General features: G+C 38.0%; 2 protein-coding genes across 2 annotated transcripts in view; one reads left to right on the top strand and one right to left on the bottom strand.

Annotated features, from left to right (window-relative positions):
• USP32 (ubiquitin specific peptidase 32) overlaps positions 1-898 on the bottom strand; it is a 781,032-nt gene extending 780,134 nt beyond the window's left edge. Inside the window, exon 1 of the mRNA XM_082245728.1 lies at positions 889-898. The gene's annotated coding sequence lies outside the window, so the exon portion shown is untranslated. The remainder of the gene's footprint in view (positions 1-888) is intronic.
• PPM1D (protein phosphatase, Mg2+/Mn2+ dependent 1D) overlaps positions 1-2,947 on the top strand; it is a 50,346-nt gene extending 47,399 nt beyond the window's left edge. Inside the window, exon 6 of the mRNA XM_082245736.1 lies at positions 2,373-2,947. Coding sequence (XP_082101862.1) covers positions 2,373-2,897 — 525 coding nt within the window. The 3' untranslated portion in view covers positions 2,898-2,947. The remainder of the gene's footprint in view (positions 1-2,372) is intronic.
• Positions 2,948-15,623: the final 12,676 nt, after the last annotated feature.

The following is a 15,623-nucleotide window of genomic DNA, read 5'->3' as shown; positions in this document are numbered from 1 at the left end:
ACGTTCCAGAAAGGTAGTTTTTGCCCTACCTTTTCTGTGTTACAGTGCATTTTGCAGCCCATTAAAAAAGAAAAATGGCTGTAAAACGAAACCACAAAGGAAAGAACTGGCTCTGAGAGTTATTAATTTGAAGTGTGGTAATTTTATGTTGACACCCTTTAGTGGATGAAGTGCAATTCATCTATTAAACCGTACACCCTAGGGGTAATGACATTTTCCACTTTTTAAAAAAAAAAAAAAATATATATATATATATATATATATATATATATATATATATATATAATTTGTTTTTGGTGAAATGTTGTTTTTAAATATCCTTCTAAATGGAATGCTACTTTTAGAGCATGATAAGCAATTTAAAGCGGTCTTAAAACCAACACCAAAAAATGTAATATATTGCAGTTCATCAATCATTTTTTGCTCCCCCCCACACACACACACTTTTTCCCTAATGATTTTACCAGTAACAGAGCTCCTGTATTGGAATGCCACACTCTAGATAAAGAAGCACGGGGTAGATTTGGACAGTAAAAATGTCGGGGGGGGGGGGGGGTGATGATGGGGTTTGGTTAAATGATCTGAATCCGCCTATGAAAATAGAGCCTAAAAAAGGAAACTAATGCAGCCATTATGTCTAAGCATTGATAAACTGCAATATGTTTGCTTTAAGGTTTAATACTGCTTTAACACTCATCTCAGAATTCAGTACTGTATTTATATGAAATAATGTTCTCTTCATCTTTTCTTTGTTAGGCTTTCTCTGTAAAATCATATAACTACTTTGACGCTAGGGGGTTGGTCCTGATGCCATTGAATTTTTGAGTGAGCTGGGTTTTCTTGAGGGTGCTGGAGGAGTTAGCTAAATCCATGTGTCTAGGTGGCTACTTTAGCTCTCCATGAACTTTCAATCAGTATTATATAACACCTGTGTTTTTTATTTATTTTAAGGTGCTTTTTTACTTTTTTTTTTAATCAAGAATTTTAAAAGTATAATTCTGAGGAAACCTACCTAAACAGATAATATATGCAACTGTGTTTATATAAAATGTACTTTATATTTGAGGATGGTGTTTTCAAAGCAGAACTTAAGTGTATATATATAATATATATATAATTTTTTTTTTAAATGCAAATACAAACCACTGTCTTGCATCTTTTCAGAAGGTTACTGTGCAGGCATATCAGCGTTTCCTTTGATTCTCCTATCACCTCTGGTTTCAGCTCTGCTAGCTGCACAGCCGTGACTTAATATTTTCCACACTTCCCTCTTAGTTTGTCTTTATGCTCCTTTATTTGCATTAAAGGCAGAGATCATCACTGCACAAAACAATGTTGTTCCTCCCAGTCATGTTGTGTGTTCCTCTTTATATGATTTGACAGTAGAATTTAGAAGAACAAGTGGCTGGTGAAAACAAAAGAGTATTAGGGTGGGTATTGAAACTCCCCATAACACACCCAATAACTGACAAAGAATGGAAATGGTACCTGCAGAAAACTGCATCACTTCCTTTAGATGAAAGTACGACTGTCACTCCCATTATGCTGAAGCTTAAACTAAGCGAGAGGGCATATGGATAAATAGAAGTCTAGATAATGCAAAATTTTAATTTGCAAGTTCCAAATGTTTACTAAAAAGGCACTTTTAGTTCTGCTTTGACTATTTTCCAGTGTGTTAGGACTACTGTGATTGTGTATTTTATGTACACAATATGAACTTAAGTGGATGGGCTTGTACTTTGAGACTTTCCTACGTGAATTCTCTGTAGTAGCGTGTGTTTATTACCAGATTTGGGAATTTGCATTGCATAATTAATAAATGGGGTATTTACATAGTAAACTGTTAACTGTAGGTCTGCTTTCAAGTACCTACCTAGATTTGGGGGGGGGGGGGGGGTGCAAAGAAAATTTGAGGAAACAATGTATTAAATGTTTGTATTTTGTAATATGCGGAATACATCTAGTCATGTGCAATTTTATATATGCTGTGAACAATTTGGTCACTGGCCACGTGTCTAAGCTGATAATGTCTTGTTGCCTATTTATTACTGCACTAATAAATGCCGTCATGGATTCAGATTACTTTGTGTGACAAAACATTGCAAAGAAAATAACCATTACAGTATTCGGATAATAAAGTGCTTCCACAATGACTGTTGTTGTTATTTGTTTTTCCTGGGTTTAGCTGAGCATTACATTTTCTAAAATCATGTTACCAGTGGTGACATTTGTTAGCTGTAGTCTTAAAAATTGGTAGCCTGAACATAATTTTATGAGTGTTTCTTAGAAAGTGATTTTTTTTTTTTTTTTTAATAGTACTAGGATTTACTGTGTTTTTTTTTTTTTTTCTAATGAGTGTCTGTTTATTTTAGATACTGGAAGATGATCCATGGTGGAGACTTACTCTATCTGAGCCTCTTCCATCCCTTATTCGCCGAAATGCCTTCTCTGATAGCTGTAGCAAATGGGGCTCTGAGTCAGGCAAATCTAAAGCACTTGCAAACCCTTCACATCCTTTAGGGGATTCTGGAAACCCTGAAGATAGTCAGTGGGCCAGTGGATCTCCAAACATCTCCCCTTCTATATATCTCTTCCCTGGCACCTCTTCAGCTGTTGGTACGAAGGGCACTAAGACACCAAGTAGTAATAGTCCAAAAACTGAAATAGAAAAGTTATCTTCCTTGAAACGGACACTAGAGGAGTCCAACTGTGGACCTGCAGTGAAAAAACCAAGACGGACCTTAACTAGGAGTAGTAGTGTGCAGTCTGAAGGCCCCTCTACCACACCAAAAAGGAGGAGTACAGAGAGGGTGATAATGAGACGCAGTCTTCGAGGTCAGAAGAAACTTGGACATCCTTTATTACATCAGCATAGAAAAAGTATATGTGTGTGTTAAATGATTCTTGCATATCATGTTCAAATGTCACTTAACTGTTCCAACTCTCATCGAACCCATTGCCTGTATTGATGAGTATTTTTTTTTTTATTTTTCATTACTTCAATTCATTTGCTGTTTTCAGATTACGCAAGCCCCACAGTTTCTCCTTCCAGATGTAGGCTTTTTTGGATTTCCTAACTTTTAGCTGGTTGTGGTTTTAAATGGTTAACCTATATTTTTAAATTTTTTTTATATGTGTATATATACATACATTATGTTTAGATCATGTGGATTCAGATTCATATAATTTTAAAACTGTACATATGTATGGCTGACGTGTTGTATAAATTTTTATATACTTCAATGTATAAGTTAAACGTATCAACTGTCATTTTATAATCCAGCTGAGCTCTGAAGAGGGCGGTGTTAAGCATTGTGTGTTCTTAGATATAAGTGTGGCTGATGTCTGAATTGCATCAAGGAAAATCGCACTAATCTGATGCGTAATTGGGAACAGATTTTAATACAACAAATTTCAGATCTTCTGGAATGTATGGAAAATTGATTTTAAGTGGTCACCTATTTAAAAAGACATAAGTAAATGCAGATAAAAAAAAATAAAGTAAAACTGTATTTAACCTTATGGAGCAAAGTGACAGGCTTTCTTTATAGTCTCTATTTTATTCCCCCCTCTTATCCACTTTTTTCTATTATCCCATTTGCCAGACAAAACCCTTGTCTAGCGCCCTCTGGCACTAGGCGTACTCCAGGCTGTGGCAGCAGAGAATGGAAGAGGTATTGGTGTCGAGGATGTGATCTATAAAAGCAGTTACTTGGCCATCAGCATCTTCACTTTAATTAGGTGCAGTTGAATTCATCTAAATACACGAAATGTGCTCAAGGTGCCTCTAAACCAATCTAGAACCGGGGTCTCCCAACTGCGGCATTGGGGCTGGATGCGGTTCTTTGGTTGCCTTTTATCTGGCCCTTGGGGCACTTTTCAACCTACCGATACACCATTCTGCCCTCAAAAATGGGACCTTTTCTTGCCACTGACGCCCAAAATGGGGCACTATTCCTCTCCCTAATACCAAAGATGGGGCATGGATTACTCCCACTGAAACCAACATTTTCTATTCCCGCTGGCCACAATCTGGCCCCTGTAAAGTCTGAAGTACAGTAAACTGGCCTATTGTTTAGAAAGTTTGGAGACTTTTGATCTAGAGGATGGTTGCCAGTACTTCATATACAATTTTAATTTTAGCCAGATTGGCTGGTGATAAAGCAACTTGCAAGAGAATTTCTCCACATGAGGTTGATGGAAGATGGGTGGTCCTAAATTCTTATCCAAAAAAAAAAAAAAAAGGTGCACATTTCCACTTTTGCTAGTTTTTTTTTTAGCTCTCATCACAGGGGCTTTCCATGCCAACCTGACAGCACTCTCCTAATCTGTTCATTAGAGCCTAATCACACTATTCTGTTGTGGTAACAGATGGTAATGTACTTCACTCACCTTGGGGCGATGCTGTGCTGTTTGTTCTGACTGGCACTCCAGTGCCACTTGCTGATTGATGTGTTGCAGTGCACAAACATTTTTGGTTTGTTTGCAGCCCATTCACTCTAAATAGACTGCTGTTAGGCAACACACAAGTGCAAATGGGCTCCAAGCTCTAGGAGTTAAGTGTTCATACATATTTCTGCAAAAGGGTTCACATATTTGAGTTCCAAAATTGTGGCTTTTTTTTCTCCCTACATGAATTTGTTAAGCTATTATAGGCCTTTATTTCTCATGGCATTTTCTTTAAATTGTGCCATGGTCTGCTCTCATCCCTAGACACTACTTTGCAAAACTGGTATTTTAAGCAGTTAAAAATCTTTGCACAAACTTTGAGATCACTTTTGTATATGCAAAGTACTGCAAAAACATTATGTGAATGCAAGAAACATTTAGTAATAAAGATGCTGCATTTATTTCAGTGAATTGACACCTACAGCTATTTATAACAAATATACAGATCATGGCAATTAGGAGTATAATAAATCACGATGCTGCACCTAGCTCAATTCCCATTGTTGTCGCATTTCACCTGATATTACCATTACCAACGGATTTGATCACCATTTTAAATTCTGTTTTTTGAGGGGATTTAAATGAAAGTAGATCTGTTAGTACACTAAAACTCCGGCATAACTTTAAATGCTGTCCTTAGTGGCTTAAAAGCCAACATTAAGATTAACATTGAACTTCACATATTTAAATGACCTGAAATACAGGCTGCAGAAGAGAAAATAAAGGTGTTTGCTAAGAAAACATTCTACTTGTACAGCAACTAACTTTTAAAGGTTAGCAATAAGTCTACAGGTTTGGGTACAGATTTCCTTATATTCACATATACTTTTTGTCTGGTTCATTCTTTCAAAATTGGTCATAATGTAATATATACATAGTTTCACTAAAACAATGTACATATTTTAAACCAAAAAATGCTGTAGTGTTTTTGTTCGTAACCTTTGCTCTTTTTAGAACCAGGACAGATTTAAAAAGGGGAACTGCAGTCTTCTAACAAATCTTAATAAATATATTATAGGGAGCAATTTTATTTTAAAAGCATTGAGTGTTTCCCATATGCTGTTGACTGCATTAAAATGCAAGTTGTCAATGGCCATCCCATGTAAGGGTACCAGGGATTTTGTGCAGCTGGCTACCCACCATGCACATCTAGTTCTCATGACTGAGCAGTAATCGCCCTACGTGATGCATAGAGTTGAAATACCACAAAGCCACGAGCTGAAGATTCCGATTGGCTCTTGTGATATCCCAGGAGTCTGTGGGACATCGTAGTGACATAGATCGCCTAGGCAGACAGATCCAGAAGTGGAGGCAAAATGTACAGAAATAAAAAAGCTAGGCCTGAGCATTCACATAGGACATACTTGTGGAAGAGGGTGAAGATCCATTTTAAGAGGTAAAGTTATTTCACTCAGTGGAGAACAAATTGGGGATAGATAGGCCTGTTAGGAGTCTAAGCCTTTCACCGTTAGGGAAGGTATTTTTTTTTTTTTTTGTGCTCATTCCTGACAATTTCCTGCAGATAAACTGCCAGTTTTATGTATGCATGTAAAAAAAATTTTTTTTTTTATAATCAATTTTTATTGAGAAAGATTTGTGATAACAGTATGTTACAAAAAGAAAACCCAACATGAGGTAAACAAGGCCAATGGTGCATAACTGAGCAAGACAATAGTAACTAGACAATCCACAATACATGTGCAAACCAGCAGTTCAAAGAGTGAGGCGAAGCCCCGGGGTGGGGACCAACGCCGGCATGAACCTGTTTGGTAGCAGGGCTCCCCCGGGTCTAGGCATTTGGCCCCATTTGACCCAACTCTCCCCCTCTGGTGAGGTAGCAGAGGGAGCCCCTGCCCCCAAACAATCAAGCTTTAGATGAAAAACAAAAAGCACAGGCCATCTAGGTCCACCACAACAGGGCAAGCCACCGCACAGTGGTAAAAAAACAATTTAAACAAATTACAATAGATGTGGGTTAGGTCTCCAAAGATGAATGTAAATTTACCCTTACCAACCAAATCAAGCGTTACAATTTCTATGTGGCAGAGCAGTGAATGCTTAATTTATAAGTTATAGTTTGGAAGAAGCAGTCATCAGCCTCCGAATACAGAAGACTCTAGCAGTGCACAAATTGAAGGTTTACTTCACTTGGTAAAAAAGATGAAGCAGTTTTTGCTTTATATGCCCAGTCACTAGCAGGAAAGAAAAAAACAAACCAGGATTTTTGCTTACACATGATTGAAAATGCAGTCATTTTAATCACTTAGCAAAGTTTTTAACATGCTGGTTTCCTTTAGTAAATCTACCCCACTGACCCAGAACAAGCAACACGTAAGATATCAGAAGTTATGAATTTAGTTCTTATGCACGGATGTGAGACGACACAAGTTTCCTCCAATGATTCACAGAATAGCTTGGACATGATTCATTAAAAGCTTAAATCCTGTTGCAAGAATTTTAGGAAATGTTGCAGATCCAAACATAGGTCTATGTGATAGACTGATGCTCTTTTAGAACCTTTGCTTAAAATCTTCCCAGCTGAGTTGGAGCTTCTACAGTAATTGACTGTATTGTGATAAGCAATGCACAACTTATTTTTTTTAAATGCAATCTTCCCAGAACTGCAACTGCAAATGGGGTGATGCCTTTAATTTGATCTCAATGTTATATGTATGTATATGGGAAGAGTGACTATTTTAGACAACGTCTACAAATTTTGGAAGGCTGCGTTTGTTCCATGTTTGTTTTTTTTTTCTCTTTGACAATTTCAGACATCCCTGCTTGGTGCAGATTTGACATTATTTTGAAAAACAAATAAAAATAGACTGTTTAATAACCAATAATAAGAAATTTAAAGTCTCTTTTAATTGTTTAAAATGGCTAAAGCATCAGAATAACTTGAGTCTGACATACTTGGTCTTTTAACTTATTTTAAAATGATAATAGTACATTTCTAAAAATAGCAGCCAGCTTATTCTTGTCCAGAAATAAAGGATGGACCAAATTAATTTGGAAAGTCTTTTTATGTGGGGTTGTTACCTTTTTATTCGTTTTAGATTTGGCAAGCAATGTAGCTGAACAACTAAATTTACTTTGAGTACAGCAAAAAAAATTGGTACAGGTTTTTTTTCTTATATATATATGACTAAATACGCTTACAGCCAACTTTTAATAAAATCATTGACAACAAGTGTATGGAAGTGGTATATTTCTAGGTTATATTTAGAATCCGGAGCATTTTTACCCTGGATAAATGCTCTAGTTTCATTAAAATAAATAAAAAAATGGTTTACATCAGTCAGTGTAACCATTTCCGCTCCAGAAGGTTTTTACCCCCCTTAATGACCAGGCCATTGTTTGTGATATGGCACTGCATTAACTGCACTGCTTTAACTGATGCGCGATTGTGCAACGCTGTTCCCTTAATATTTATGTATTTTTTTTCCCCCCCCACAAATAGAGCTTTCTTTTGGTGGTATTTGATCACCTCTGCGGTTTCTATTTTTTGCGCTATAAACAAAACTGAAAAAAAAAAAAAAAAAATTACTTTCTGCTATAAAACCCAGCCGATTTAAAAAAAAGTTTTAAAAATTAAATCTTTCCATCAATTAAGGCCAATATGTATTCTGCTACATATTTTTGGTAAAAAAAATTCCTAATAAGCGTATATTGATTGGTTTTCGCAAAAGTTTTAGTTTCTACAAACTATGGGATACATTTATGGACTTGATTTTTTTTTTTTTTAATTGTTTTTACTAGTAATGGTGGTGATCAGCGATTTTTGTTGGTCTGCGACATTGCAAGGGACAAATCTTACACTAAGTGACACTTTTTGGGGACCAGTGACACCAATCCAGTGATCAGTGCTAAAAAAAAAAAAATGCACGGTTACTGTATAAATGACACTGGTAGGGAAGAGGTTAACACCAGGGGTGATCAAGGGGTTAAGTGTGCTTCTAGGGAGTGATTTCTTACTGTACTGGGACTTGATGTACTAGGGGAAAAGAGAGCTGTGTTTCAGCTTAGCTGAAACACAAGATCTCGCTCTTCCTCTGTGACAGAACAGCGTTCTGCTGTGTTTACATAGGCAGATCGCCGTTCTGTCATTCCACTGAACGATCGGCGGCCATTGTGGCTGTCTTAATCGCTGATTGGCTCCCGCTGTGTCAATCACATCAGAAGCAGCGCTCTGCCCCTGACATCTTGTGCACAAAAATAACATACATGTACGTGATTTTGCGCACCCAGGTTGCCCTGCCCAGAATATATGCAGCAGACGGTCCGGAAGTGGTTAAAGGTTGAGTTTGAAAGTTATACAATTTTGTCATATTTAGCATAATTCTGTCCTCCTCTATTTCTCTGGTCCAACTTTGTTTAACTACTGGCTGGTACTTTAGAGGTTGGTTAACTAGTATGAATTTAATCTCGTGTTTTTAAAAAATTAAAACCTTATTTAATATTTTAATATGTAATCCTTTTTTCTTTTTTTGCTTTCCATATTGGTGATGATTTTACACATTTAAGAATTTTCCAAAACTGCATTTAAGTTATTTTAACTGTTAATGATTGGGGGAAGTTGACAAATTACTTTGTACTGTTTTGTTCACGTAAATAAAAAAATATGAATTAAAGCACTGTTTTCGTTTTTATGTTCTCCCTTTCTCTAAAACTGAACCCAGGCTTTACCTTAAAGTTAGAACAAACCCTTTTTTTCTTTTTTTTTTTTTTTATACAAACACACACTTTTTATTAAATGCAAAATGTTTAAAATTTAAATAAAATGTACTTTCCATCTCTTGCTTCCTTTGTTTCATCTCTCAAATGCCAGCTTTTTTTCCCCTGCTATTCTCACACTTCCTGTTGTAGGGTGGCTACGTTCGTTCCCCATGCCACTGTTTCCTGTTTGCCCCCACGATTGCCTATACATGCAGTCAGCACTATGGGAATGTAGTATGGAAAGGGGAGCATGTGATCAGAAAAAAAGGGTACTGCTCCCTCTACACTAGAGGTGCAATAACTAAGGATTAAGAATGCTCACAGGACAAAAAAAAAGGAAGCTTTAAAATGATGTACTTTTTTTCATTCTTTTTAAGGAGCCATTGTATACTTGATATTTTAGAACGATTGATGCAACAATTGAATTTAGTGTGGCTTTAAGTCTTAGACAGTGCTACAGGCTTCTCTCATATACTGAAATTGCTTTCACTGCTCACTGTAATCTTACAGCATACATTTGAAGCTAAAACACATCAGAGCCCACCTTCATAATTGCTTAAAGTGGTTGTAAATCTCAAGTGCAAGCAACATAAAAGAAATGCACCATAATAATGTGTCCACAGTTTAAAAGCAAGTCACTAGACTTTTATCTTAATTTTTTGATTGTCTGCAGCTGTTTCAGCCCTCAGAAAATTGACGATTATTGGGCATGTCTGCATGCTGGAGCTTGGGAAGCAGAGCCTTGACCTTACTAGACTCTCCTCCCATCTCTACACTTCCACCAGCAATCTTCAGCCTGAAAGCAGGATGTTGCAAACCCCCAGTGGCTGGTCACGCCCCCTCATCAGTAGTGACCAATCCGAAATGGTGAAAGGTTTGGCCAAAAATGCTGCGGCACAGAGCAGACAATCCTGAACCAATGATCAACCAAAGGGGGTATGGGGAGAGATCTGTCAGGGAATGCTGGACAAATGCCTCCTCCTCCTCATTATGCAGGAGAGAACTTACCTAGTCTGTCAGTCTCAGGTACAGGGTGTGGTAACACACATTTTTTGTAATGTGTTGCTTTTTAACCCTGCAAGAAAGCGGAAAGGATTTAACATTGTTGGATTCACCTTTCTTTGCAAGACTGGAGACAGCTTCTGTTTCAATTGTTTTTTTATTTTGAAAACCTACAAAGAGAAAAGATCACTTAGACTAGCGAACAATCCTCACGTGCTTCGTACATATAACAAAAGTGATACATAAGTAGGGGGAGGGAGGGAGGGATGGATGAAAACTAACAAGCAGGTAGGCCTTTCTTTGAGCCCTCTTGGGAACACAAACTCCTATGGTAAGGAAGGGCAAATGGCTGGCTATAAACCTCAAATGAAGTGCAGACATCATGAACTCTTAAGAGACAGCCATCTAGCTGACCACCAAACAGTAGACAGATGGCTTCTGATGCTTTAACTGTACCAGGTAACCTGCTTTGTTTTATTTTTCAGGTTTACAACCACTTTATCTAGCATTTCTTTCCTTCCCCGCCCATTTCATATATACTATGTTGGCAAAAGTATTGAGACACCTACCTTTACACGCACATGAACTTTAATGGCATCCAAGTCTTAGGACGTAGGGTTCAATATTGAGTTGGCCCACCCTTCAACCCAACTTCAACTCTTCTGGGAAGGCTGTCCACAAGGTTTAGGAATGTGCCTATGGGAATGTTTGACCATTCTTCCTCATTTGTGAGGTCAGGCACTAATGTTGGATGAGAAGTCCTGCCTTGCAGTCTCCGCTCTAATTCATCCAAAAGTTGTTCTATCAGGTTGAGGTCAGGACGCAGGCCAGTCAAGTTCCTCCACCCCAAACTCTCTCATCTATGTCTTTATGGACCTTTGTGCACTGGTCCAAATCATTTGGTGGATAAGAGATTATGGTGCGGGATTGTTTTTCAGCGGTTTGGCTTTGCCCCTTAATTCCAGTGAAGTGAACTCTTAAGAAGGGTTCGTACAGTCATGAAAAACCTGGAAAAGTTATGGAATTTTAAAATTGCAATTTCCAGGACTGGATACGTTTTGGAAAATAATTTAACCCACAGAGTTTTGGAAAAGTCATGAAAATTTGAGAGAAAGGCGCCACTCAGTGTAGCAGATGTAAATAAATTTATTGACACATTAAGAAATTACATGGAGGTGTAAGCGTCTATCCTCATAGCTCGGTGTCCTTCCGGGGCCGCGGTGTTTACGTCTCTGAGGCTGGCTAGCAGCCGATAGATGACACTAGGGGAGAACCAATCAGGGGACTCGGTTTGATCGAGGCAGCGGTGAAGCGCATACCTCACTGGAGGGCCGCACGAATGTGATGACGCGGGGGGCGGTAACCTGTTTGGGAGCATGCGTGAACCGCTCCTTCAAGGGACAGAAACGCCGTGGACCCGGAAGGACGCCGAGGTATGAAGATAGACGCTTACCTCCATGTAAGTTTTTAATATGTGTCAATAAAATTATTTACATCTGCTACACCGAGTGGCGCCTTTCTCTCTTTTCTGTCTGTTAATGGGACTGTTGCTTCGGCCTAAGAAAAGAGCTGCCCTTAATGTAAGCATCGCATCTGTGCCATCCATACCAGTCTGGCTGCACCTTATCCATCATGACTGCCTGAACTGAAGCTTTATCCCCAAGCAGGAGCGCCCATAAAATCTTTTTCTTTCTCCAGTATCGAATATAGTTGATAACATTGGTTAAATTACAATAGTTAACTTTTGCGCAATCCGTCACGTGACGTTCTCTGCGTGGGGTAACCTTTTTTACAGTCTATGGGGGTAACGCAGTTTCAGCTAACGTTAGTGTGTAGCAATGCCAGGGAAATGGGTGTAACATGGATTTTCTTCTTTTTTAACATGTATACATAAACATTTCATGAAACATTAGGTCATGAATATTTACTTAAAGTCATGGAATTTTACTGGTAAAAATGTGTATGAACCCTGCTTGAGGCATCAGCATACCAAGACATTTTCATGCTTCCCACTATGTGTGAACAGTTTGCAGATGGCCCCTTCCTGTTCTAATTTGACTGCGCACTAGTGCACAAAGCAAGGTCATAAAGATATGGATGAGCGAGTTTGGGGTGGAGGAACTTGACTGGCCTGCACAGAGTCCTGACTTCAACCCAAGAGAACACCTTTGGATAAATTAAAGCAGAGACTGGAAACCAGGCCTTCTCATCGAACATCAGTGCTTGACCTCAAATGCGATTCTGAAAGAATGGTCAAACATTCCCATAGACACACTCCTAAACCCTGGTGGATAGCCTTCCCTGAAGAGTTGAAGCTGTTATAGCTGCAAAGGGTGGGCAAACTCAAAATTGAACCCTATGGACTAAGACTGGGATGCCATTAAAGTTCATGTGCGTGTAAAGACAGGTGCCCCAATACTTTTGACAATATAGTGTATATTGGATTTTAGTTCCTACAATTGTATAAGCTTAGTATTGCATGTGAGCATACAAATAAAGTCTGTCTGGAAATACCTACTAAATGCAACCTCTTCCCAAGAGACAGCTCACTGCTTCCATTAAGACTTTGGGGATTGTATTCAAGGCTGAGCTTCAAGAAAGTATCCAATAGTACAGCTGAAATTAAACTGTAAACTGTTTTACCTTCCAAATGTTTATACTAATAAGCGAGTCTTGTGATTAAGGTATCCTGCGCCAGATAGTACAGTAGGATCCTATGTCCTCCCCCTCCCTCCATAGACAACAGAGCCACTGTAGAATGATGATCATATCTCTGTACTCCTCTTAAAAGCGTGTTTACAGTCATGCTGATTGTACTGTGTAAAACAATATAGTCTTTATGAGCTCTGAGTGCTGCCATTCCACATCGTACTAGGGTCTCACACCAAGCCAAATGTTGGCTAATATATTTATGTAAAAGCTTTCAAATGGGGCTGTTCCTAGAATGGGTAATGTTGGGGATATTTCAAACAATGCTAAAGATGTGAAACTGAAAATGTGGGGAACCCCTGCCCTATCCGATAAGACAATGTGAACCTAATGATAACTGCAGCTATCTAATCAGCCTTCAGAATAATCTGAAATATCAGAAATTATTTGTAGGTCAATTAGACAGCATAAATATTCTGTGAATATTTACAAAACAGTGCATAACTCCAAAAATGTAGTGATGTATAGGATAAGTTAGAATGTGCTATAAAGATGTGATGAAAATAAATAAATTCCTTATATAAATAATCAAATAAATCCAATAAATTAATAAAATTCCTTTCCATAATCAATTCCTTTCAGTAAAAAAATCAATAATCAACAATATATATATATATAGTTACTGATTTGCGCACCTTTCTTGACTTCACATCAATATATATATATATATATATATATATATATATATATAAACAGTACATGACTCAAAACCGTAGTAGATTTATCTATCAGGTCTTTACATTTACACATAAGTACATTTTTACATATCTTTAAGTACAAATATTCTTTCCACCTGTCCTCTTGTTGTAATAATAATTTTATTTCTATTTTTTAGTCCTTTGTTTTATCTTTGGTCTTATTTCCGGAATCGCCATAGTTTACATTACTTATTTTTAGCACATACAGTGCCTTGCGAAAGTATTCGGCCCCCTTGAACTTTGCGACCTTTTGCCACATTTCAGGCTTCAAACATAAATATATAAAACTGTAATTTGTGAAGAATCAACAACAAGTGGGACACAATCATGAAGTGGAATGAAATTTATTGGATATTTCAAACTTTTTTAACAAATAAAAAACTGAAAAATTGGGCGTGCAAAATTATTCAGCCCCCTTAAGTTAATACTTTGTAGCGCCACCTTTTGCTGCGATTACAGCTGTAAGTCGCTTGGGGTATGTCTCTATTAGTTTTGCACATCGAGAGACTGAAATTTTTGCCCATTCCTCCTTGCAAAACAGCTCGAGCTCAGTAAGGTTGGATGGAGAACATTTGTGAACAGCAGTTTTCAGTTCTTTCAACAGATTCTCGATTGGATTCAGGTCTGGACTTTGACTTGGCAATTCTAACACCTGGATGTGTTTATTTGTGAACCATTCCATTGTAGATTTTGCTTTATGTTTTGGATCATTGTCTTGTTGGAAGACAAATCTCCGTCCCAGTCTCAGGTCTTTTGCAGACTCCATCAGGTTTTCTTCCAGAATGGTCCTGTATTTGGCTCCATCCATCTTCCCATCAATTTTAACCATCTTCCCTGAAGAAAAGCAGGCCCAAACCATGATGCTGCCACCACCATGTTTGACAGTGGGGATGGTGTGTTCAGGGTGATGAGCTGTGTTGCTTTTACGACAAACATAATGTTTTGCATTGTTGCCAAAAAGTTTGATTTTGGTTTCATCTGACCAGAGCACCTTCTTCCATATGTATGGTGTGTCTCCCAGGTGGCTTGTGGCAAACTTTAAACGACACATTTTATGGATATCTTTAAGAAATGGCTTTCTTCTTGCCACTCTTCCATAAAGGCCAGATTTGTGCAGTATACGACTGATCATTGTCCTATGGACAGAGTCTCCCACCTCAGCTGTAGATCTCTGCAGTTCATCCAGAGTGATCATGGGCCTCTTGGCTGCATATCTGATCAGTCTTCTCCTTGTATGAGCTCAAAGTTTAGAGGGACGGCCAGGTCTTCGTAGATTTGCAGTGGTCTGATATTCCTTCCATTCAAATATTATCGCTTGCACAGTGCTCCTTGGGATGTTTAAAGCTTGGGAAATTTTTTTGTATCCAAATCCGGCTTTAAACTTCTCCAAAACAGTATTTCGGACCTGCCTGGTGTGTTCCTTGTTCTTCATGATGCTCTCTGCGCTTTAAACGGACCTCTGAGACTATCACAGTGCAGGTGCATTTATACAGAGACTTGATTACACACAGGTGGATTCTATTTATCATCATTAGTCATTTAGGTCAACATTGGATCATTCAGAGATCCTCACTAAACTTCTAGAGAGAGTTTGCTGCACTGAAAGTAAAGGGGTTGAATAATTTTGCACGCCCAATTTTTTTATTTGTTAAAGTTTGAAATATCCAATAAATTTCGTTCCACTTCATGATTGTGTCCCACTTGTTGATTCTTCACAAAAAATTACAGTTTTATATCTTTATGTTTGAAGCCTGAAATGTGGCAAAAGGTCGCAAAGTTCAAGGGGGCCGAATAGTTTCGCAAGGCACTGTATATACGTATACCAGAGGTGGGGGACTCGAGTCACATGACTTGACTTAAGTCACCAGTTTGAGGACTTGAGACTTGACTTTGACTTGAGACATATGATTTTAAATGACTTTACTTTTTTAAGTTATTAAATATTTTCATTTTCAAGATGTGTAAAAGCAAAATGAATGTGCCTGTTATTTTTCGGACACCACAGTCACTTAAAACACCTCAGTGTGTTCTGATTTTTAGGACACTGGC

This window comes from Pelophylax lessonae (genome assembly GCF_965119305.1).
Source record: "Pelophylax lessonae genome assembly, chromosome: 2".
Taxonomy (NCBI): Eukaryota; Metazoa; Chordata; class Amphibia; order Anura; family Ranidae; genus Pelophylax; species Pelophylax lessonae.
The sequence above is the reverse complement of the archived record's forward strand: the minus strand, read 5'-3'. Positions and strand labels throughout refer to the sequence as shown.